Source organism: Plectrocnemia conspersa, unplaced genomic scaffold, assembly GCF_051122295.1.
Source record: "Plectrocnemia conspersa isolate PC_06_02 unplaced genomic scaffold, ASM5112229v1 ptg000001l, whole genome shotgun sequence".
Taxonomy (NCBI): Eukaryota; Metazoa; Arthropoda; class Insecta; order Trichoptera; family Polycentropodidae; genus Plectrocnemia; species Plectrocnemia conspersa.
In genome coordinates, this window is record NW_028277165.1 from 8,494,119 (window position 1) to 8,518,566 (window position 24,448).

A 24,448-nucleotide genomic window follows, 5' to 3' on the forward strand; every position below is an offset into this window, starting at 1 on the left:
TGAGAAATAAAGTAAGAAAAAATCACTGTTTGTTCGCTTTTGTACAATTTACTTGCGTACCAGTCGATTATATTATGTATAGCGACAAAAAGATATATAAATAAATTGGATTAAATTCTGTTTATCATAATATGTTTTTAGGCAATCAATTCAATAAAATTGTAATAATATAATCTTGATTTTAATATAAATATTTATTTTGAATTCTATGCCTGTTTTATTATTAATTAAGTGAGTATATATATGTATTTTTACACTGGCAATATTGTACGCATATATAGCCAACTTTGCGGAAAATTGCGTCAGTTCGCCGGTGTCAGCTTTGTCAGTTTTGCACGTGGTGTTTTGTATCACGTGGCAGCTGCGCCCATTTTCCACTGCATTTTGGGGAAACCCATTAACGTTACATAATGGAGAATCTAACGATAAGTAAGTAAATATTCATTTCTTTCTGAATAAAAGTCGGCTTTTGTGGCTAGCATACGTTTCGGTGCAACAGTCATTAGTAGTCATTGTACTTATTCATTTTTTCTGCTAGAGCAAAATCGTGACGAGAAGATCGAGTCAGTTTCAGTCACGATTATCGATTTCGTGGATGAGAAAATCGATCTGACACGTTTTATTCAGGTGCGATTGATGCAGATAAGGTGACCGCAAAATTGACCTGCTATATAATATATTTTTATCAGAAGTGTGCAATACTGTCAGAATCCACAATTAGAGTCAAATGAATAATTTTTATTTTATTTTAATATACATAAAAATAATTCATAAATTTAGTTCGAATACACTGAACTAGCAAAATCATTTTTGTTTCAAACGTATAGGTTTTGAGCCAAAAACTATCCAGCATTTATTGGACAATAAAGTTTTCAAGTAAACTCAAGCATTTTATTATTAGCACTTTACAGGTCGATGACTCAAATATGCGTTATTGTAAAATTGTTGTTAATATCTTGAAAACGTTTGTAACATTCGAAACCTCTTTCTTTAGACGCCAAAATCCTTCTACAGTATCTTCACCACTTTACTGTATTTTATTCCAAATCACAGAGTCAACATTTGACTGGCAAACACAAGTGTTGGAAGGAATGGAACTTCTGCACTCATCAATGCTTTTCTTGAATCTATAGAAGCTAATGTGGCGTACACGGAATTAGCACAAAATTTCATTTATAAGAATGTGTTTGCAAACGTCTAATGAATTGTAAACAGTTTTAAAATTAAAAATTTGTTTTGGGGGTTTTTATTCATTTGACGCAAATGAACTGTCAAGGGTTCTTCTGGCTTTTTTTGTTGCAGCCATGCTTCGAAAATTTATAAATTTAGCTTTTAACTGTCTTTAAATAACATAATTGGTCAAGTTTGTACATGCACTATTTTTCGGAAACAAATTAAATGGTCAGAATCTAAATCAAAGCTAAAATAAAAATATCAAATAGTTAAAATAAAAATATAGGACATTCAAATTTATTATAACATTTATAAATATAAATGGGCAATAAATGATTCCTTTTAGAAATATCTCGCTCGCACTTAAACTGTTTTTAATCTAACTAGGACAAATTAGGTGTGGTTGGTCAGAACAGTGAATACACCATGAATAACTCAACGAATCTATTTAATTGTTTGTAGGATGCGAATGTATTCAGAGCGATGAACGAAGCGGGGATAACGACAGCATGCTTTGCTTGTTGTGTTAACATTTGACAATATTGTGATCCCAACCAAACAAGTTGGCACTAGAATACCTTGATAATGACCATGTATTATTATGTTGACCGTCTGCCTACATAAAGCTGACAGGTTAAAATACAGATCATATAATATAAATGCTGGATATTCTTTATAAATACTAACTGAAAAATATAGTTCTGACCATCTGTCAAAAGAATTCTTACAATTTAATATAAATTCTGATCATAATCGTATTAAAATTCTGACCCCGAATAATACGAGCCTTATTTTTCCTAAAAATGTACATTTGCCTTTTGTCAATATTTATTTTGTCGGCGTTCTTTGAGTATATTATTGATTTACTTTTATCTTGCTGATGCACTATGGATGCCACAAGACAGTAGATTTTATTTATTTTATTATGTAGTACTTTTTTTAACCGTTATCACTACAAATAATTTTTTTTCGATAACTTAAAAAAAATACCTATTTGTTATTCACATTGAACATAATATAAATACTATATAATTTATATTTTATCTCATACAAATTTACCCCGTTTACAAAGATATTACAGTAAAAATATTATACAAAATATTCTAGAAGCAGTATTCTAAACAGGATGATTCCTTGTGTAAAATATAGCACAGTTGTTTAAATGTATCTTCGACATTGTCTAAAATTATTCTCATAATCAATAAATTTTTCAAGTCTGAATTATTATAAAAGGTTCTTTAATGAAGGTCGTAAAAGTATATCCCGTAATATGGTCATTCAATTCTGATAATATATATACAAAAAATTGATTGGTACTGACACAATAAATGGTTAAATAAATATTCAATGTGCTTTGAATATTGCTATATTTTTCGATAATTTTCAGGTATTTTTATCATATAATGATATCTTTTAGCCAATAACTATATCTAAGACCTTGTAGACTAAAAAGATTATGATTTACGTGGAAATGTCATCGTGGTAAATATTGCAATATTGTATTGAACAGCAGCTGTTTATATTTTTTTAAATATACTATATAAAAAATTGCTTACACTTAATTTAATATAATGACATATTTTATCAGCTCAATTATTGTGACTCATACCAATCGAATTAATCAAATGTAGTTGGTGGTTTCATCGTGATTAATCTGTGCTATCATCGGTGATGAAAACATTTTAAGATTGCATCATTCTCAATTTCAGAAGAGATATACACTTCCGATTCACGAGGCAATGATGAATCCGGAGATGGCACAGAAACCAGTCCTTTTAAAACTGTGCTGCAAGCCATGAGGGCGGCCAAGAAAGAGCCTTTCCCCACAATTTACGTTGACGGCAAAGAAGACCCTAAGACGTATGAAGTAGTCTCGAAGACGCAATTCAAAAAGATTCATAAGATATGGACGCGGGAAGCACACCAAGCCAACGCCAAAGCCCAAAAAGAAGAGATCAACACCGAAAGACACTTGCAAAACATCGAAGATGCCAGGAAGATTGTGATTACGCAAGACCCTAGCCTCCCCGATGCCAAAGTGATTAAGATTAGAGAAGGTATAGACTCAATTTTCAGTTGTGCTGTAAGTAATGGATAGTTTTATTGATGTTCTTATGATTAGGTGAAGAAAATCGCGATCAGCGAGTGGCTATCTTCGGATGGGTGCATAGATTGAGGAGGCAAGGAAAAGCATTGATGTTTGTGTCACTCCGAGATGGCACTGGATATCTTCAGTGCGTTTTGCAAGATAAGCTTTGTCAAATTTACAATGCAGTCGTTCTAACGACTGAATCGACTGTTAAAATCTTTGGAAAATTGGTACCAGTACCGGAAGGAAAGAGCGTAAGTTATCTCATCAGTTCCTTTCAACAGGCTAACATCGATTAAGCTAGATAGTACAACTTGATTTCTAACATATTTCTTTTATTAATAAGGCACCTGGTGGACATGAATTAATCGTTGATTTTTGGGAACTGATTGGATTGGCACCTCCCGGTGGCGCTGATACCATTCTGAATGAAGACGCTTTACCTGATGTGCAACTAGACAACCGGTAAATTTTTTTATATAAAAAATAATACCATAACAATCAATTTACTTACATTAACATGTTGAATTTCAGTCATATAATGATCCGTGGCGAGAATACATCCCGTGTCTTAAGAGTACGCGGTGCACTAACAACAGCTTTCAGAGATCACTACCAAGCTCGCGGTTACGTTGAAGTGTGCCCTCCAACGCTTGTACAAACACAAGTAGAGGGCGGATCAACCCTTTTCACTCTCAACTATTTTGGGTATTATTCTTACAATTCACATAAGACTTTTTAATGTAATATAATAAAATAAACTTTTATTAATTCAGCGAAGACGCATATTTAACGCAGAGCTCGCAGTTGTATCTAGAAACTTGTTTACCGGCTCTCGGAGACGTATACTGCGTTGCACAAAGCTATCGGGCAGAACAAAGTAGGACTAGAAGACATTTGGCAGAGTATGTTTTTTTTATTGAGTGTTTGTCATAATTTACCAAGTTCTTAATAATTAATTATTTTATAGATACACACACGTGGAAGCCGAATGTCCGTTCATCAGTTTCGATGATCTGTTAGACAGATTAGAGGATTTGATCGTCGATGTAGTAGAAAGAGTATTAGCATCTCCAATCGGATCAATAGTATATGAGCTAAACCCAGATTTCAAGGTATATCTCAAATAAATATTTGATTTCATTCATGATTACTAAAACGTAATATGTACACAGGTGCCGAAGAGACCATTCAAAAGAATGGATTACGCTGATGCTATTATATACTTAAAAGAGAACAATATCACTAAAGAAGACGGAACATTCTATGAATTCGGAGAAGTAATATATTGATATTTTATTAATTTATATTTCAATATTAACGTTATCATATTATTTAGGATATTCCGGAGATGCCCGAGAGGAAGATGACTGATAAGATAAACGAGCCGATAATGCTGTGTCGCTTCCCATACAAGATCAAATCTTTCTACATGTCTAGATGTCCTGAAAACAGTGAAGTAACAGAATCCGTTGATGTTCTCCTCCCCGGAGTCGGCGAAATCGTCGGTGGATCAATGAGGATATGGGATTATGAAGAGTTGCTGAGAGGATACGCCCGCGAAAACATCGATCCCACTCCCTATTATTGGTACACGGATCAACGCAAGCTGGGAACTTGCCCCCATGGCGGTTACGGACTGGGGCTCGAGAGAATCTTGTGTTGGCTGCTCAACAGATTCCATATTAGAGACGTGTGCCTTTACCCACGTTTCCTCGAACGTTGCAAACCTTAAATTATGCTAATTTATAAAGTTAAATTCCAATAATGGAAGTTTGCTATTTAAATATGCTACACTATGGCTTAATAAAAGATTTGCTAATGTTAATAGAACTATTTTTATTACCATGTACGTATGTCACAGTATGAAAGCAACCCTTAAATAATTAAATGCATTATATAATACATACGTTGAAAGAGTATTATATATTTTCATTGAGTTCTACTTCAATTTCAGTACAGTTAGTATGAGTGGATGTAATCACATTGTTTTGCACTTAAAATTATCCATATTTTGTTGGTTTAATAATATGGTCTTCTTGGATTATTCTGAAAAATAAAGCTTACATTATATACACGCATAGGCAAATATTATTGTTTTATAAGTAACGAAACTAACCAAAGGATTAGGTCTAAATCTATAAGCGAGCATCATTCGTTTTCGATATGCGTCAAATTCATCGTCGCCTTCGGTTAAATTGTCAACTCTTTGTATGCCCAGACCTTGAGTTATTTCTCGCTGATTTCCTCTGAAAAAAAATACAAACATTTGTATTTACTACAGGTGTTAAAAAACAAACGTTCTCCAGCATTTTAAAGCAAAAATAAATATGTAAGTTAATTTTTGTTTGTTAGATGAAGCAACAAGAATAAATGGAAACTATCTTTTAGTAAGCTAGAATCGGGTTGAGTATTAAGTCATCTCGTTCTATTTTTATTTTTGACTGAACTCCATTTTTTAATTAGACAGTGAATGGGGTTGTCTAAAAGTTGTGCTATTAGATATCACTAATTTTTAGTTATTTTAAATTACTCTACTATTGTCATGTCATTGCAATAGAAAGATTGTTTTTTAATGAAATGGCTGATAAATGTTTGTAGAATTTTGTTGAGATTAGTAAACAAATGTTCCGCATACAACACTGACAAAATCATTATCTATTCTTTATACTTGAAGATGCGATTAAAAAGGCTAGAAAAATATAACCGCTTCCTGGTCACTGTACTTTTTTTAAATTACCAAAACGTCTGGCACCCTTTACTATGCAGCCGTTGTAAAACATTTAAAAATATTTGTACAAATTTTTGAGATGAGAACACACAAAATAAAAATATTCGAGTTAATTCGGACATGGCAGAAAAGGGGTTAAGGAAGAAATAAACATTACTTTCTAAAATAGAAAAAACAGAAATTATCTCATAGGGAACACTAAGGAAGATTAAATTTTCATAAATGTAAGTGCACTTGAAATATTCATTAAAAATGTTAGTACACTATATATTATAGCGAAATGTTTTTTGTTGTTTTGAAGTCAGTTGCTTTCGGCTGCGGTTGTGTAAGTGCATAGGTGTTATTATTTTGAAGCTTAGAATAATCACTGGTAGAATCAGATTCGCGCAAAACAATCAAGGATTATCAGAGATAGGCTGTTAACAGTAAAATATCATTTAATAAGGTTCGGCAAAAATCTTGACCAAAAACTGGTTATTCAAATGATAATCACACATTTTTAAAACAAATTCCAAGCCTTCTAAGACAGTGGAATATATAGATCACATTGCTACAGAGTTCAGCCAAATCCATACAAAGAAGCTTACGCCAAATTGACACACAACCCGTGTGTCAATAGCCGTAAACTGTGTTCAGTTAAGCAGTCACCTGAATTCTAAGAGTTCAACCCTATCTTTGATACGACTAAGAGACTGAGATGCAGTACCAAATTATTTTTATTGTTCGATTCTGACAAATTATTTATTCTGATTTATATGAATAAAAGTATTTAAAAAGAAATAGCCTGAGATTATATAAATCATGTAGGAAGTAGTAGTTGGTGATAAATCCGTTTTGATTTCAATTCTAAAAATATGAATTGACAATTTAAATGAGCAATATATAAAATATTTCTTCTATAATGTATGTATGTTTGACAAAACATATTAGATTGAGCAAACATTTTATTTGTGGTGTGCACCAAAATGAATATGTGCATTAAAATAAACATGTTGTGCAATAACATTAGTGTAGTAATCATGCTAAATGCGATGTTTCTGTTCGATCACTTAAGATAAGCAGCATTGGACCTGGTCAGTGCTTAGTGTTGTTGGCCACAATTGGACAAGTTATAATTGAGTACAATTTAAATGAGCAATATATAAAATAAAATGCGTATTTATTGTAAGCATTTTATAAAATAGATGTGAATAAAAAAAATATGTGACCTAAAATGAATAATATGTGAATTAAAATAAATAGTGTTGGTGTGCTTTTCGCAACTTCCGTTTTGTGCAATATAATTAATAATCCAATTTATGGTCAGTTTGGCTTAGTATGTTAACACAGTAATTAAAGAATTTTGTGAACCTGTTTTTGGTTAACTCATACTTTTAATATTTATTGAAGTGTCCAAAAATTTTGGCTTCTGTCAAGTGCATGAATAGTATTGCCGTTAAAAATAGTGGTCCACGTACTTATACTTTATCTGGTTGTGTAATTGATACCGGAAGATATATTGTAATTTAATGACATAAAAGAATTATTAACTATAACGAGTTTTTAATCCAACTGTAGGACAGATTAGGTGCGAGCGAGCATTGGTCAGAACAGTGAACAGCCTATGAATAACTCTACAAAGAATCTATTTAAAAGGAGGATTATATGAATTGGCAAGAAAGTTTACCTTATGTAAATGGTTTAATAACGACACCCGGCGTGTCGACAAGCGGTCACCCATCCGAGAACTGACCAGGCCCAACGCTGCACAGCTTATTTATTTTAATGTACACTACAAATAAAATGTTGCTCAATCTAATATTTTTTATTGAACATAAGATACATTTATTAAATGCTAATTTCTTATTATTTTAATGCACAAACAATTTGTTTTATGGAACAAAGTATTTATTTAAATGCACATATCTCTTAAAATAATTCCCTGTTAAATCGCACCTAGTGTGCCAATTGAAAAAAGGACATCATAAGTTTTATCAAACTCTAAGGATTACGTATAATCTGTTTAATATTTATATTATAATAAAGGTTAATCTTGTAGATAATGTGTTGTGTTTTTATCAAAAATACATGATGACTTGGTACCCAACCAATTAGTGCTACTTCAGAATAGTTTCAATTTGGATTCAGTTAGTTATCGTTAATCAGCTGTGAAGTTTATTTTTTACCTTATAATGAAAAAGGGTAGTGTATATGTTGTACTTAAATTCAACACAAAAATATTCAAGTGCAATTGAATGAATTACTTATTGACAGGTTCCACGATTCCTGATCCATCGGCACCCAAGCCTTCGCCTTCAGTCCAGCCAAGTTTTTGAAGCATTTTAAACCCTATACAATTTAAATCACAATTATTCTTTATCTAGACGCTCAATAACACTGATAATCTCACCTATATTGTCTTCTTTCAACTTGAACTCTTTGTAATCGCTCAAATCCGGCTCCTTTCCAGTTTTAACCGAAGAAAATTTGTCCATAAACCTTCAGATACAATTTTATAAATTTACATATATTCAAATTGAACTAACGTGTTCTATAATAATTATACTTCTTCAATTCATCGGGCGGCAGAAAATCTCCAATGTGGTGTTTCCCGCTCGCCTGACGAGTCAACTCGCACGCCCAACGCTGAGTCGCTTCCATCTCTTGCTGCCTGAGTCTGTGCTCCCACGTACCGTGCTCGTCTATCTCTTCGTCTGAGTCGTATTCGTATTTAAACTTTCCGGATAATTTTAATTTTTCAATCTCGTTTCGCTTATGAAGCATTTCCTAATACGTATATAAATATGTTATTATTAAATCTTAAGTAAAACATATTTTATAAATCGATAATAACACAACCTGATACAAAATGCTGATTTTGTAATGATCTTCACATTTCTTCCAGTCTTCGTCGCTTAGATTTGTGTTGCCGTATGTTTTTAGCGCATACTGTACTAATCCAGGATCTTGTCGTGTGATTCTTGAAAGCGTAGGCGCTGGTGCAATTTTAGTGACGGCTAAAATATTTTACTAAGTTTAAAATCGCTGTTTTAGAAAAATATATTATCAATAATACCTCCTATATTTGTTATTGGGGCAACTCCTAGCAATCCGACGTTAGATGTATCACCCCATCTAGATTTCCGTTTCTTCGTCCTCTCTTTCTTTTCGTCTTCTTCGGAGTCGGACTTATCTAATGGATTGTTTTTAATTAGCGGCACATCCTTTTGTTCCATTTTGGATTTATCGATGAGTATCTTGATCGGCGCTTTAACTTCTGGCGGGTCGTCTTCTTCTTCGGAGCTAGAGTCGTCCCTCAGGCATGATTCTGGTTCATATTTGTCTTCGGATGACACGCTGTCGTTGGAATTCTTAGAAACCTCTTCGTCGCCGCATTTCAGCACTGGACTTCTATAATCTTTGTCCTTGGATAACCTTTAATCACAAAACGTCACAGTGGAGATAATTATGAATGCAACTCAATAAATATTCTGAGTTACCTGAGAAGACTTCCATACGATACAATATATAAAATTATATAAACTAGATTTATTGTATTACCATTATTTTCATTTAACTAACTGAGGATTTTTGGATCTAGTGATTTTGGATTTGGAGCTAATCTGCATGCTTTGGATGTCGTGTAACGTTTCGTTTGTATACATTTATATGAAACGAGTGGCAATACAATAAGAATTGAAATAAAGAGTATTCTCTCGAATCGGTATGCCTTTTGGAATAATTTCGATCGTGACAACATAACAGTGAATCACATTGCTGTATTACCACAAGGAGTCGGCTCGTGAGCATTGCGACTTCAGCGCGTGATCCCAGGCGTCTCCGTTTCGAGCGACCTGTTTGGCTGTCGCCTCCAATGTCGTCGACAAACACCCATCTGTTGAAAGAACTACACAACACTAATCAACAAATGGTCCCTCAGAACACGTATCCTATTTGATTTATTAAGAAAAAGTTTCTACGTTGCGTATTTCGTACACTGAACATGGAGAATGAAACCGTTTTTTTAGTCATCTTCGGATGTGCGATCTTTTTAGCGACTTACCGTTGTCGGTCGGAGGATGCGGTATTGAACACAAGTCCAACTCCTTCGGCTTCGGGATTTGCGTTAAACAAATAGGAGACGGCGGCGGTATTGCGTGTAAATTCATCGGTTTAGGAGGAGGGATAGATACGGTATCTAACGGTTTAGGTTCAGGAATAGATACGGCATCCAACGGTTTAGGTTTAGGAATCGATATAGTATCTAAAGGTTTCGGTTCGGGTATTGCATGTAAAGGAACAGAATAACTAGCTTCGTTTAAAGGATTATCTAGTATTCCCGGTATGGGAATATTAAGAAATTGATTTAAGAAATTAGATGCTGCCGGAGGTATAGAAAAGGACGATCGCATCGGCAACGGGGGAGTCATTTGCTGATGAATCTGATTCGGAATCGTCGGAGGCGGAACTCGAAACTTTTCGCTCATCGGCATATTGATTCGAATATTCGAAATCGTCGGATTGGTATTGGAAATTGGTAATCTAGGGCCCGTGAATGCGATTGGATTGACAACTAAGTTTTGTTTAGGATTTGCGGGTAAAATATTGGTGAATCTTGATTTGCGATGCGGCATGTCTTCGACGACGGGAGTGCACGGTGAATAGGAGCGATTTCTTGTTCCATGGCTGGAGTCCCATCGATTGTGTTCTCTAAATAATTAAAATAAATATGTAATAAATAAGCAAAAAATGAATTAGTTGTTTTTTTTTAAATCAAACCTGTTTCTTCTATCGTATTTCCGATCGCGATCGCGACTTCTGCTCCTACTTCGGCTTCGACTTCTACTTCTATATCGACTATTTTTTTTAGAATCTTTATCCTTTTCGCTACCTCTGTCATCGTTTTTTCTGTCGGTTTCAAATTTTCCAAGTCCACTTTTTATTTTAGCGTTGATGTTTTTTGTTTGTGGTTTTTTAGTGTTTTTGTTCTCGGCTATCTTTTTAAATTTGTCCAAGAACGAGCCGTCGTTCGAGAACGCGTTGAGAGTGGAAACAGCGGGTCCATTAGATGAATTTGGTTCACTAAAAAAATGCAATGTTTCGTATTATTTTAAATGTAAAATGTATTATCTGCAATATTTTATTGAAATCAAATCATCAAAATTTATGTAAAATTTTATATATGATTTTTCTCTATACCAAATGATAGTTTTACGAATGACGCATATTTGCGTCAACAGTTCTGAACAATAGTTTTACAAATTAGGCACAATCTAGTCATTAGTTAAAATAAAATGTTAAAATATACATATATTTATATGTATATAGGTTGGGCCAAAATTTTTTTGCATTTTTTAAATATGTCAAAATGCTGAGGAATTTTTTTCAGCCGCAATTCCAGCAATTTCAGTTTCAAACCCTGACATATATCAGTTGTGTATGAAAAAAGAAACCACAATTAAAAATATTTCAGATGTACTAGATGATGTTTTAGAGATGATCAGAAATGGTTTAATAAGTATCGATCTAAAAAAATTGATGTAAAGAATAATCTAGGAAGTGGAAACAAAAAAGTATTTTTGTATAAATGGGACAAGCCTTCCAATTTGTTTTGAGTTAAATATTTTTAATATTAATGAAATATTTGTTTTTAAAAGGACACATTTCATTTGAATTTCAAGTCAAAGAAGATTCTTCAAATAGTTTGCTCTCAAAAATGACGATTCAAAAGCCTCAATAAGATCAATACAAGTGCCGACAGCAGTAAATAGTGACGTATCTCAAATTGATACATTTAGTAAGTTATATTTTGTAAAATTGACCATCTATGTAACTAATTTGTAAATATAATATAAATAGATTTTTCTAGCCAAATTAACTTGTTCTTAATGAAGAGCTTAAAGGCGTTATATGTTAAAGATATTATAATTGATATAGGTAGGTGTACATATTGAATTTGAGGTAAACGAAGATGGCATAAAAACGTATGAAAAACCTCGCAGCTGCTTGTTTCGCCAAGTATTGCTGCTTTCGTTTCTCAATAACTTGTCTCTGTTGATCCATTTGAGCACGACGCCCGCTGTGGGCTCCGCCCCCTCGTCCTCCGGAGCCCCACATTTCGGGCGCACTCGTATTCCACTCGCAGAGTTGCCAGCACTTAAAACTTAACACATTATTTTGATTGATCTAATTGCTGGATGCAAACACAGATTTATATTTACACAGTTTTACTTATGACTTTTACACCAAAAAAACTCGATTCTGACTCCACTACTACTTGAAATAATTTACTTACTATGCGGTACAAGAATTAAATTTATTGTAAATATGTATATTGATAATTTAATTAAATTATAATTATAAAACGGTATGTACTGTGTGTATTTGATTATGAAAATAATAATTAATTTAATTTTCCAAGCATTCTTTTAATGTTTTTATTGAAGTGTAGCTAAACATATTGACGAAAGTATACAATATATTTAGGCTTTATATGTTAAATGTGTAATTTGTAATTTGTAATTTGAAATGGACGTTGTCTTATTGTGATTGATTTTGCCGGACGGCAACACCGGAGTCCGGCGAAGTCGGGCGCGGCGGTCGGTCGTGCGCTGGCGCTGCGCCTTCGCCTTCGCCCCGCCGATCGCATACAACGCGAGAAACTGCGTTAAATCTTACTTCCTTTCTCTTCCGACGTTCGTGAGTCATTAATTAGTTAGCTTGTACAGCGTCTCTCTTTCGACCAGTTTCTCGTTCACGAGCGAATAAACACGTGCAATTGTATAAATATATAACATTTTGTTTGTCGCGACGAGCTTCTGTTCGTTTTAATTACCCGAAAAATCGACCATTTATCTTATAGTGTTGCACAAAATAGAAATAATAATAATGAGTTAAATCGATTATTTTAGTGGAGATGTCATGATATTCTGATCTACTTTAACAATGATAAAATCATATTTTCTATTCATCTTTTTTGTCCTGAAAATTCTCTTATAAATTAATAACTAGACTGATGTTAAAACTCAACAATGTTTTGAAAATAATAATTAATAAAAATAATCCATTTGTAGCAATTTTTCATTTATATATATGATGTAAAAAAGAATTGCAATTATATTACAATGAATTCATATTTCGATCTTATATATAGTCAAGTAACTATGATGTAAACGTAAAGTAAACTCTATTTTCTTTTAGGAATAAGCACATGAAACTGAAATAATACAATTTATAAATAATATTCCTTAGGTATAAATTTACTGCTACTAATTTACATTCCTCTCTTACTTGCTATGAGTTATTACAAATGGACTTTTATTCCACTTTCAACAGAATCAGAAACTAAATTTTTTTTACAAAAATAATGATGGCCAAAACTCATTGTTTTTATATAATAATACAGTAACATCGTATTTTAAAACTAAAAGTATATATATATATCATAATTAACAGATATGTTACTGTAATCACATTTAAACACACAGGATGAGCTCGATTATATCAAAACAAAAATAAAAACCATAATAATTATTATTATCTTTTAGGAACATAATGGCAGAACTTGTGCGCCCGGCACCAGTATCAGCGGGCGGTCTCTTTAAAGACAAGCTGGGTTCTCCGTCTACAGGATCCGAGGACGGAGGAGGCGGAGATCTGGCCGACCTAGCCGCCGATCTAGATCTGGACGACGTCGACGGACCTAGTGCGAATGGTTATTTTATAAATAAACACTTAATAACTCTTGGACAGTTATTTATATTGCTTATTTTTAGCATTTTCGACGGCCGAACGCCAGGCAGTCTTGGCGCCGCCAGAGTCCGAGTGGTATCACGGTAGATTAGATCGGTACACGGCCGAAGAGAGATTATGGAACATCAACAAATTGGGAAGTTATTTAGGTGAGTGATAATTTTACTTAAAAACTGCCATTCAAATGATACAACGGCATCGAGTCAACTTTTCTCACGTGTACGTGATGTGAATTCAATGTCGCTTTGTACAGGAAACAATGAATCATTCTCACAAATGTGGAATGTGGGAATCTTGTTTTTCGTCGCAACAAAATACTTTTAACTTGAATACTTTTTATTTACATTTCAGTGCGTGAAAGCGACCGTAAACCTGGATCGTATGTTTTGAGTTATTTGGGACGCACTGGTATCAATCATTTCAGGTATTTTCATTTAATTTCTTATAAACAGAATCAGTAACTATGACTGTCACGAATGATTGGTTAAAATTATAGAATAACTGCAGTATGCGGAGATTACTATATTGGGGGACGTCAATTTAATTCTCTCAGCGATCTAGTCGGTTTCTACAGTCATCATTCAGATCTGTTAAAAAGGGAGCGTCTATTAGAACCGGCTCCGCCGCCAGAACCTGTCAACGATAAAAAGGTTTAGTTTTTACCGTAATATTTATGAATCAATATTGCTATGGTTTTAACAGTTTTATAACAAATATTATAGAGAGTAGTAGCAATCTTACCGTATACTAAAATGCCGGATACCGACGAGTTGACTTTTCAAAAAGGTGATATATTCTTCCTACACAATGATATGGGCGATGGATGGCTTTGGGTTACAGCACATAGGTAAAATAAAGCTATTTTGTATATATTTTACCTTTTTATTAAATTTCTCATTTTATGTATAGAACTGGAGAGCAAGGGATGATATTTAGAGAGCTTGTTGAAGATTTAGATCCTTCCATCGATCCCAATACGGTATTTTCTTGGTTTCATCCCAATTGCACTAAAAATGAAGCTGTCGATATGCTCGTGAAAGGTATTATTTATTTATTTAATTTAAATTATTCCATTGCTCTAATGTTTATTTCTTCGTAGCTGGACCTGGGAGTTTCTTGGTGAGACCGTCGGACAATTCACCAGGAGATTATTCTTTATTCTTCCACATCAACAATCAAATACAAAGATTTCGCATCGAAAAGAAAGGCGTTCGTTACCTAATGGGGGGTAGAATCTTTGAATGCCTAGATGCAGTTATTAATCGGTATCGCAAAGAGCAAATCGTAGAAGGGCATACTCTAATACAACCGCTGATCGCCGAAGGACACAAAGCCGAACCGATGACGACTCAAATGTCTGCATCCGGGGCAGCCGCCGAAAAGATTTACGCCACCCTGAGAGAATGTCGCGATCAGATCGGACTGAAGAAGATGAAGGGTATTAAGCATCAAGGATATCTACATAAGAAGTCCGAAAAGACGTTGAAAAAATGGAAGCTGCTTTATTTTGTGTTGCTGGTGGAAGGCACGGACACTCATTTGTATTTTTATGATTCTCCGAAAAGAACTAAACCTAAAGGCTTGATCGATTTGTCTTGCGCTTATCTTTACGAAGTGCACGATTCGTTGTGGGAGCGTCCCAATTGTTTTCAAATGGTGGAACGGGCTTTACCGTGCTTATCGACTGTCACTTATCTGTCAGTAGCCACAAGCGAAGCTTATCAAGAGTGGGTCAACGCTCTCAAGCCCCTTTGCGTGCCTCAGTTGTCCAGGGCACAGTGCAAAGTTCCAAAGCTGAGGTCTTTGAGATGCTTAACGTTACACGTGCTCGACGCTCATCGTCTGCCATACAAATTGGTACCTCAACCGTATTGTTCGCTTCAATTGAATCAAGTTAATGTTGCTCGCACAAGATTGAAGTCGGGTCCGGATCCGCTCTGGGATGAGGAGTTCGTGCTGGAGTGAGTATCCATGCCTTGATCTTAATATTTTTAATGTAATATTTATTATATTTTATGTTTAGCGATGTGCCGCCAGATATAGTTTCGTTCACGTTGACGATTCATAATAAAGGAAAGCGAGGAAAAGACACCGAGGTATTTAGTTGTTTTTAATAACATATGTATTATTATATTAATTTATTGCAATTGAATAGATGGCCGAAGTAACTGTCGATTTGTCGACTTTGGCAAACGGCGAAGAAGTCGAAGAGTGGTACCCATTGTCTGGAATTACTCCAATCGGCGAATGGGGCTCAATTAGATTAAGAACGAGGTTAATTTCTTAGTCTCATATATATATATATATATATATATATATATATATATATATATATATATATATATATATATATATATATATATATATATATATATATATATATTTTTTTTTTGTGTACATTTTCATTATTTTTATTTTTGTCATAGATATATGCATGATCTTGTAATGCCGAGTGAAGAGTACAGTCCTTTACAACAGCTAATTTTGGAACCGGGACTCTTGGTCGTTGGTGCTCTGGCTGATTTGTGTCATGCAGATAGAATGCCATTGGCGACAGGTACGTTGAAATACATTTTCTAAATTGGCAAAAAAATCTTGCAAAAACACATGTATGTAGAAATGAAAAAGATTTAATAAAAATATTTTTTTTAACTTGAAAAAGATATTTTTTAGTTATAATGGATTTCAAATATTTTTAGTTTATTAAAGTTTTCAAATAAACTTAATTTATTTTAAAAAAATACTAAAATATAATATGCTGTGTGGTAAAAAACATTTATTTACAAAATATATGAAGTCTCAAAAGTAATAATATTTTTAAAGCGCATGCGCTTACTGTACACTTTTTTCAATATAAATTAACAAAAAATTCGATATTTTCAATGTATTGTTTCTTTCTAATTAGTAAATGTAATTGAAATCCTATGTAGCAAATTATATTTTTTATATTAACTCATTACGGTCCGCATAAAGTCGCATAAATTACTACGTGGAGTCCGGGCAAATTTCGCAAATAATGCAAAAAAAATGGTTTCTTTATTAAATCGCTGTAGTTTTTAAACCAGTAAACAGATTAAAATAAAATTTTAACATCACTTTTTCAAGAGTCTACTGTATGCGTATAGATAAAAATTACAGTGGTTCTCAACCGGTGGTACACGTAACGCTGCGATAAATTATAAAATAAGCTATTTTATATAAAAAAATACATAAATTATTTAAGTTAATAAACTATGTGGATCGTAAAATAAATGTTTTAATCAGTTATGAAAAAAAATTTGACTAAAAATAATTACAAGAACATTTTTTAACGCAAACTCTTGTTGGTCATTAAATGCCGACGAAGATCCAGCGGCAAAAAATCATTGTTTTATGAATTCGTAGAAAATTTAAATATTAAATTTAATAATTTATCATATTATATAATATATTATACAAATAAGGATTACTTCAAGTAAAAAAATAAGTAAAATCAGATAATATAAAATTAATTTATTGTTGATAACATATTTATTAGATATTACCATTATTACACTAATTAAATTTGTGGAATCCATATTTTTTAATTATTACGGTACTGGTTAAAGGGTGATTCGTTAAACAATTGGCCGTGTAAAAATCTGGAAGAGAAAAAATTATAATGTTAGATTTCGTTAAAGATATATTTCTTAGAACTCCGGATATTAAAGCTCATTTAAAAAAAATTAAATGAAATTACTTGCGAAATCACTTACCTTTATGCAAGACTTTCAGTATTTAGATTTTTGAGTGCGTTCAACACATTTTTTGATTGACATCATAGTTCTTCCTAATTCACACAAAATTTTATTTACAGAAAAGTTATTACACTACTTATTTCTAAAAATTTATTTTCCAGAATTTTTTTTTTAAATTTATTACACTAAATAACATGAACAAATTATAAAAAGTCAATATACAATATATGTAGTTAATATTTTTTTTTTGTGTGGTATTCTTTAAAGCAGTTGCCTATACAGAGTGGAACCTTGCAGTTGCTACATATATATGCAGTACATTTGCGAATTTTATGTTTCATGCACACCCGGCAACGTCTTCTTGGTTGACATTTATTATTTCCTATGGGGATTTTGATTAAATTATGTTTTTTTAATTCTCCTGATAATCTATTTATCGGATCAATCCGAGGAGCTCGTGCACTCGTAGTAGGGATAATACCTTCCACAGTGTAATCTGGATGTTCACTTTTCAACCACTCTTCAGCTGTACTTAACAAAAAATTGTTATATTTAAGTTTGTTGTTCGGGTTTAAAGTCTGGTATACACGAAAAGCGTTAAACAGAGCACAATTCAGTAAATAAAAAAAAACTTTTTTTGGCCACTTTTTTGTTTTGTGTACTAGCGAATAGTACGAAAGATACTGATCCGCTAGATCCACACCGTTCATATGCTTATTATAATCTATTACGCATCTGGGCTTTCGAATTGGTAATTTTGTTTTCCAATCTGTTTTGTTCATTTCCACCATTTCAGCATTATGTATTGTTGAAATTACTCTTACGTCTCTCCTTTTGTTGGTTTTCCAGCATTGAACGAGGACATCTTCCTTTCTTTTATATGTCGACTCCATAACTGCCAACTGTAATTTTTTTAGGCAATCCGGGACACCTCGATTTTTCCGAATTGTACCACAAATTCTGGTTTTTCTTATTAACAAGTCTATTGCTAATTGAACACTGTTGTAAAAATTGTCTGCGTATAGGTGATGCCACTTATCTAAATAATTTTCACATAGATTCATAATTGTTGTCGTCAATTTTACTCCAGGTCCAACGTAAAGTTGGAAATTGCAAATGTATCCGGTGTCTGATTCACATAGCATTCGATTCAGTATGCCATATTTTATAATTTTTGCTGGATTATAAACTTTGAATCGTAATGCACCTCTCCAAGGAATCATACCTTCATCTAATGCTAAATTTTGTTGTGGTTTATATACAGTATTGAATTTATTTTTAAAATAATTTATAATGTCTTGGATTTTTATTATTCTATTTGCTCCTTCTGGCACGTTTTCGTTATCCGAGAAGTGTAAAAATGATAGAATCATCTTAAATCTATTGCGGCTCATTGTTTCGCCAAAAATTTTGGTCTCAGTTGATCGATTTGTCGACCAATATGAATTTATGCTCCATTTTCTTACTAATCCCATTAAAATTATCAGAGCAAAAAATTTTTTCAACTCTCCTATTGTGACATCGGTCCATTTTGCCGTATGCTCCACCGTTTTATATTTATGAGCATTTTTGTGCCGATACTTATTGGTTTCTTCCGCAATTTTTTCAAATAAATCAACTCCGATATATAACGCCGCTACCTCAGCAACACTTTCACAATTTTCAGGGAATATTTGCACGCCCGGACTGCCTTCAAAATTATTATTTGCCCTCGGTGGATCATGGTCACTCCAATCTAATTCAATTTCTTCTTCGTCAGATTCTTCAGATGAAGAAAGATGCATTGTTCGTGAATGTCTTGGCCCAACAGATGAATCTGTATCTTCATCTTCAAAGTCGCTCGGAATATCCGATAAATCATCTTCAAACCCTTCTTCTGTAAATGTTTCATTTTCTCGTTGCATATTCAGGGTAATGAAAAAATCGAACTAAAAATACAACGATAGAAATATTTATATGGATATCACAATCGACTGTTATATGTATTTACCGACACTTACGATAACAGCAAAATTACACAGAAAATAATTGTTTTAAATTTAAAACCAAAAAAAAAACACACACAATAAAATGATATATAAAACAGCAAACGGTGTCGTTACGAGTGAACAGTCTCAGTTAAACTAAACCAACATCGTGAAATGCAAAACATCCCTTATACCAAATGCCTGCGAAACACATGTGCATCGTTATCTGCATATGTGAAACCAACATTTTTTTAATCAATGTCAGGATATTTCATATTCTTACAATATATAAAAAATGTATATATATTTAAACTATATTTACGCAGGATTTGTAAAACTACTATCGGCAGTAATTATAAAGCCTAATAACTCTAAATATAAATAATATTTCTTATATGTTTTTGGAAAGTTCCTCAAATAAGCTATAAGAATATGTAATAAAAATGTGAGCGCAATTTATAAAATTATTTTGACTCTCATATAATGAGTCAAATTTTTTGCCATTATTAGGTACATTTTATTACCACATATATATTTATATTTGAAGAAATTCATTCTTCCTAAAAGGTTTTCAATCAATGCTTCTCGTAAAAACATAAAATAATGCGTAGATCGCTTGTCAACTCGGCGTAAAAAAAATCTCCGGTGGACATATGGCACGAATCTGTATATGTATGTATATGTGGTAAGAGTCGGTATAGGAGATTTTATAGTACAAAAAATAATATTTTAAGAATTCTAGCCAAGTTTTGAATATATTTATCACCATCTTTTGACACAATCAGAAAAAAATAAAACGTTTATTTATTATTTTTTATATGTCAAAAATCCATACATCAAAAGACACATATATGTGCCAACAGACCTACAGAACCCCACAGCTAAAGACACGTATGTGTGCCAGCGGACCGTAAAGAGTTAATGTAAATTTTAAACAAAAACTTTTTTTTTTTAAATTTATTACGAACACTAAAACTTATGACTTATATTTGTTCACATTGAAACAAATGTCGGTCATTGATTGTGTTGTAACGTCAGTAAGGTATAACAAAATATATTTTATCGTCAACCATATTTGTTGTTATTCAACTAAATTGCAAACCTATTTTTAAATGATACAAAATGTTACATTTTAATATTAGTTTTTATGTTGCAAATCTTTTTTTATTTTAATAATATTTAGTAAAGTTGTAAATATATTTTAAAACATAATTCAATATTTAGTTTTATCATTATCTAGCTAAGTTTTAAAGAAAATCTTAACACTAGATTTACGGGTATAAATACGTCAATTTGACGGGTGTCATTAAATATATATGTGTATATATATATATATATATATATATATATATATATATATATATATATATATATATATATATATATATATACACTAGATTTTCAAAAATAAGAAGTTGATAGTGTTAATATATTTGCATTGTTCAAATATAAAATGTCTGATACAAATCAAATCAGAAACCGTAAATCCGTAAATCTAGTGTTAAATGGTATACAATATATATCATTAAATATCTACATTTTAAACATAACTTTAAATAATATAAAATGTTTTTCTATAAATATTTAGCTAAGTTGTAATACTATTTTGAAATTAATTAAAAATGTCAAGTAGTTTTCCATAGATGAAAACATATTAAGGAATAGTTAATCCTAAATGTTCGATTATGTAATGCGCAAATTTACGCAGTAACGCGATAACAGTCTAAAATGCGTGTAACTCACGAACGTGCAATCTCATCCCATTTATACTGTATAGCGCACAGCTACGCAATGGTTTTAATATTTAATTTAATCATTAAATTTAAATACTAAATTCAAAACAATCAATAAAATAATTAAAACACAAAAAGTTGAGGGTCCGGTATTCGCACACTCGCTAGCCTCGGTATCTCACAATAGTGAGGGACTGACAGCTAGTATTTTATAAATACCGACATTTATAATATAATTTTTTTTTTTTTGTAGCTCTATTGCGAGTGTTTCGTTTTGAGAATCGGGCTCATGAATTGCTGAGAGAGCTGCTTCAGGCAGAAATAGCGCGTGAAGCTGATACTCCGACATTATTCAGAGCTACTTCGCTTTGCACGACTCTTATGGATATTTACATGAAGGCGGAATGTCATAATTTCTTACAGGTATTATAAGGGCTTTTGTCTTGGAATCTTCGTGTTTTATACTTATTGTCATTTATATTTCAGGCAGCTGTTTCGGAGACTGTACAAAAATTAATGGATAGTAAGCAGTCGGCCGAGTTGAATCCTACAAAGATGGACTCCCCTGACGACGCTTGCAATAATGCAGAATTTCTTCTTTTGATATTAGATGAAGTAAGTTTTTTTGTATCTTCATCGTCCTCTTGTCTGTGCTTCTCGTCAGAAGCTATATATATATATACAAAATTCCATCATTTTTTTTATATATTGTTACAGATTATCCACTCAATATTTTTCGCTTGGGAGTCATGTCCGCATTCCATTCGTTACTTGTGTGGTTGTTTACAAAGAGCTGTTATTGCAAAGTGGCCCAATGAACGTTTTGTGAGAACTAGAGTCGTGTCAGGTGAATATAATTTATTTTATTGATTTTATAATCAGGAATATTGGTGTAATAGAGTGAATTTTTCAGGTTTCATATTCTTGAGATTGATATGTCCGGCGTTACTATCACCAAGAGCTTGGGGATTAGTGGCTGAGCCGCCTCCTCAGACTGCCACTCGTTCGCTGATTATGGTGGCTAAATGTTTGCAGAATTTGGCTAACCTCGTTGAATTTGGTGGCAAAGTAAATTTAGATTTAAATTTATGGAATTTTTATTTGTTCAATTAATATTATTTGATTTAATTTAAGGAACCCTACATGGAAGTAGTGAATCCGTTCATATTGAAGAACAAGGAACGGATGGTTGTGTACTTGGATCAGTTGAGCAACATCGGTGAACCGAGCTTTCCCCATCAGTTCGGTTCTACGATCAACGCCAATATTGATACAGGTATGTATAAATATTTATTGGGGTGTCTTATCTGATAAGGATTTTTATATTTGTTTTATTTATTTGTAGGAAAAGAGTTAGCCACTTTGCATCACATTTGCGTCTCTCATCTGAATGAACTTCAGCAGCTAACAAAGACTCAGCCGGCCATGAAAAAACTAGTAACAGTTACCGACATGCTGACCAAGCACAAACATAAATACTTGGAAATGATCAGATAGGATTCGTCGCAGTGCGACGCCACGACACTGTAGTTTTTGTCTTAAGTTTGTTTTGACTTCTTATTTGAAGAAGCGATGCAGGGTACGAATGTTACTTGAAAATAACACTCGTAATCACCAAAGTACGTGGCCTTCATTGCATAAATATGATCTCATCGGTTTTGTTTACTTCGCGGAATCAATACTTTCATTTTTTAAAGTTTACTTTGGAAAATCTGCATTTGCAAAAATATATGTATATATATTTTTTTATAGATACTCGTACAATTTTTTGTAGCAATCTCTCTCCCCGATTTATCTCAGTGCCTTTTTGATTCTGCACCTCTCCATTGTCTGTTTTATATATATATATTGTATATTAAAATTTTGGGTGATTATTTATATATATATATATATATACAAAATTACATTTTTAATTTTACTTTTAGTAATGCAGCTGATTCATATTTTATAATACTCGATTGTTGAAAAATGCAGCTATATATAATTATATTTATCGTAATCTAATATGCTTAAAACTTAATATACCTTATAATGATATATAGAAACTTTTATGTATTATTGTTTGGTATGTAATTAAATATGGAAATGTTGATTGAGTTTTTATGTAAAAATGATACTGTCAGTTCGTGGCCAGTATTTATTTTATTATTTATTATAAAATTGAATTCATCTAGTATCGCTCGCTGTACAGGGTGTTTGACATATACAGCGAATAGTTCCATTTAAGAATTCTCCCGCTGACCAAACGATTCTCAAACTGTCATCTCGTTTTTGATGCGTTCACGATCATTTTCTTTAGCGTAGCATCGACTGAAACAATGTATCGACTGATGATCAATTATATTAATCTTAAAAGTGTGTATATCAATATGGTACATTTTTTATCTTACTATTCGAATCAATCTACTATACATTTTTATTTTATTTTATTCAAGTATTATATTATTAATCTTTGTATACAATTTTTTTACGTAATAAATATAAATATATACAAAATGTTTACGAAACTTAGCGTGTAAAAGTGCTCAAATTGTTATTATATTTTTTTTGTATTTTAATTTATATATATATATAATTTTTTTATTTTGTAAAGAAAAAAAAAACATTTATAATCTAGTCTAGCGTTTTAAATACTTCTACCATTTTTATATTTATGACGCATAGTATGAAATAAAATTCTGTCTAGTTTAAGTAGTTACGTTTAATTGTGTAAAAATAAGATATTTATCAATGTATGTAGGAGGCAGATTGGTTGAAATCATATAGGCATATTTTGTCATATATATAACAGGCACCTAGTCTTATTTTGTACTCGTTTCTGTATGCACCGTGGTGTCCCTCGAGGAAGTGTACTTGGTCCTATGTTGCACCGTCAATACAATACAGAGAAACGAAGCACATATTTGATGTAGCACATTGTCGTAATTAAACTGGAATTGTTTAAAATTATAACGTTTGACAGGTTGTCTGCCATTGTCTTAATTATATTATGTACAACGATCTAAAAGTATCTAGTGCCATAGAAACCAAAAATGAATTAAAATTATATATTAAGATCGAGGATGTTCAAAGTCGCATTCAACCTGTTGATATAAATATATAGACATTGTGTATTTTTTTAATAGGCGTGTATTCATGTTATTGAAATATGTTCCGATTGTCAGAGATGAGCGACTGGTAGAGAAGGAGAAGTTCAGTAGTTTTGACTGAATGTTATTGTCGAATTTCATCTGTGAAGAATGATCGTATTAGAAATGTTTCGGAAAAATATATTCTAAATTCAAAAGAATCTTATGTATTGGTAGACA

At 32.4% G+C, this 24,448-nt stretch overlaps 3 protein-coding genes across 6 annotated transcripts; 2 read left to right on the forward strand and 1 right to left on the reverse strand.

Moving 5' to 3' along the window:
• The first annotated feature begins 304 nt into the window (after positions 1 to 304).
• Positions 305 to 5,090, forward strand: AsnRS (asparagine--tRNA ligase). The gene is made up of 9 exons (XM_088200616.1): positions 305 to 429; positions 2,883 to 3,230; positions 3,296 to 3,516; positions 3,609 to 3,727; positions 3,797 to 3,970; positions 4,039 to 4,167; positions 4,233 to 4,377; positions 4,438 to 4,542; positions 4,602 to 5,090. Exons 1-9 carry the CDS (start codon positions 411 to 413, stop codon positions 4,995 to 4,997), a joined length of 1,656 nt encoding a protein of 551 aa, XP_088056742.1. The 5' UTR covers positions 305 to 410; the 3' UTR covers positions 4,998 to 5,090.
• LOC148238687 (uncharacterized) lies at positions 5,082 to 12,131 on the reverse strand. Of its 2 annotated transcripts, none has more exons than XR_015811723.1 (11): positions 11,968 to 12,131; positions 10,752 to 11,054; positions 10,036 to 10,682; positions 9,759 to 9,879; positions 9,049 to 9,407; positions 8,832 to 8,989; positions 8,539 to 8,759; positions 8,383 to 8,471; positions 8,159 to 8,321; positions 5,382 to 5,511; positions 5,082 to 5,311 (listed from the first exon to the last, which is right to left on the reverse strand). XR_015811723.1 is itself a non-coding variant. In XM_088200596.1 (11 exons), the coding sequence occupies exons 1-11, from the start codon at positions 12,087 to 12,089 to the stop codon at positions 5,285 to 5,287; spliced, it is 2,262 nt and encodes a 753-aa protein (XP_088056722.1). In that variant the 5' UTR covers positions 12,090 to 12,131; the 3' UTR covers positions 5,082 to 5,284. The 2 variants fall into 2 exon arrangements, 1 of the variants encoding a protein (XP_088056722.1); XM_088200596.1 differs by having other exon boundaries at positions 8,237 to 8,321.
• A 397-nt stretch (positions 12,132 to 12,528) lies between these two features.
• vap (RAS p21 protein activator vap) lies at positions 12,529 to 23,041 on the forward strand. 3 transcript variants are annotated; one of them, XM_088200583.1, is made up of 17 exons: positions 12,529 to 12,671; positions 13,520 to 13,686; positions 13,748 to 13,873; positions 14,076 to 14,148; positions 14,221 to 14,374; positions 14,447 to 14,571; positions 14,634 to 14,764; positions 14,824 to 15,685; positions 15,748 to 15,820; positions 15,880 to 15,998; positions 16,151 to 16,281; positions 21,394 to 21,563; positions 21,627 to 21,755; positions 21,858 to 21,987; positions 22,054 to 22,208; positions 22,275 to 22,416; positions 22,486 to 23,041. In XM_088200583.1, exons 2-17 carry the CDS (start codon positions 13,527 to 13,529, stop codon positions 22,635 to 22,637), a joined length of 2,832 nt encoding a protein of 943 aa, XP_088056709.1. In that variant the 5' UTR covers positions 12,529 to 12,671; positions 13,520 to 13,526; the 3' UTR covers positions 22,638 to 23,041. The 3 variants fall into 3 exon arrangements, with proteins under 3 accessions (XP_088056709.1, XP_088056700.1, XP_088056692.1); XM_088200574.1 differs by having other exon boundaries at positions 12,539 to 12,671; positions 13,520 to 13,677; XM_088200566.1 differs by having other exon boundaries at positions 12,560 to 12,667.
• Positions 23,042 to 24,448: the final 1,407 nt, after the last annotated feature.

Excerpts from the sequence above, each read along its gene's own strand:
- vap (XM_088200583.1), top strand. The coding sequence starts at position 13,527 with ATGGCAGAACTTGTGCGCCCGGCACCAGTATCAGCGGGCGGTCTCTTT. Across the intron at positions 13,874-14,075 it reads CAAATTGGGAAGTTATTTAG|TGCGTGAAAGCGACCGTAAA; the intron begins GTGAGTGATAAT and ends TTTACATTTCAG. Across the intron at positions 22,209-22,274 it reads TCGTTGAATTTGGTGGCAAA|GAACCCTACATGGAAGTAGT; the intron begins GTAAATTTAGAT and ends ATTTAATTTAAG.
- AsnRS (XM_088200616.1), top strand. Across the intron at positions 3,971-4,038 it reads TTCACTCTCAACTATTTTGG|CGAAGACGCATATTTAACGC; the intron begins GTATTATTCTTA and ends TTATTAATTCAG. Across the intron at positions 4,543-4,601 it reads CATTCTATGAATTCGGAGAA|GATATTCCGGAGATGCCCGA; the intron begins GTAATATATTGA and ends CATATTATTTAG.
- LOC148238687 (XM_088200596.1), bottom strand. The coding sequence starts at position 12,089 with ATGTGGGGCTCCGGAGGACGAGGGGGCGGAGCCCACAGCGGGCGTCGT. Across the intron at positions 10,683-10,751 it reads AAATACGATAGAAGAAACAG|AGAACACAATCGATGGGACT; the intron begins GTTTGATTTAAA and ends TTAATTATTTAG. Across the intron at positions 9,408-9,758 it reads TCACGAGCCGACTCCTTGTG|GTTATCCAAGGACAAAGATT; the intron begins GTAATACAGCAA and ends TTGTGATTAAAG.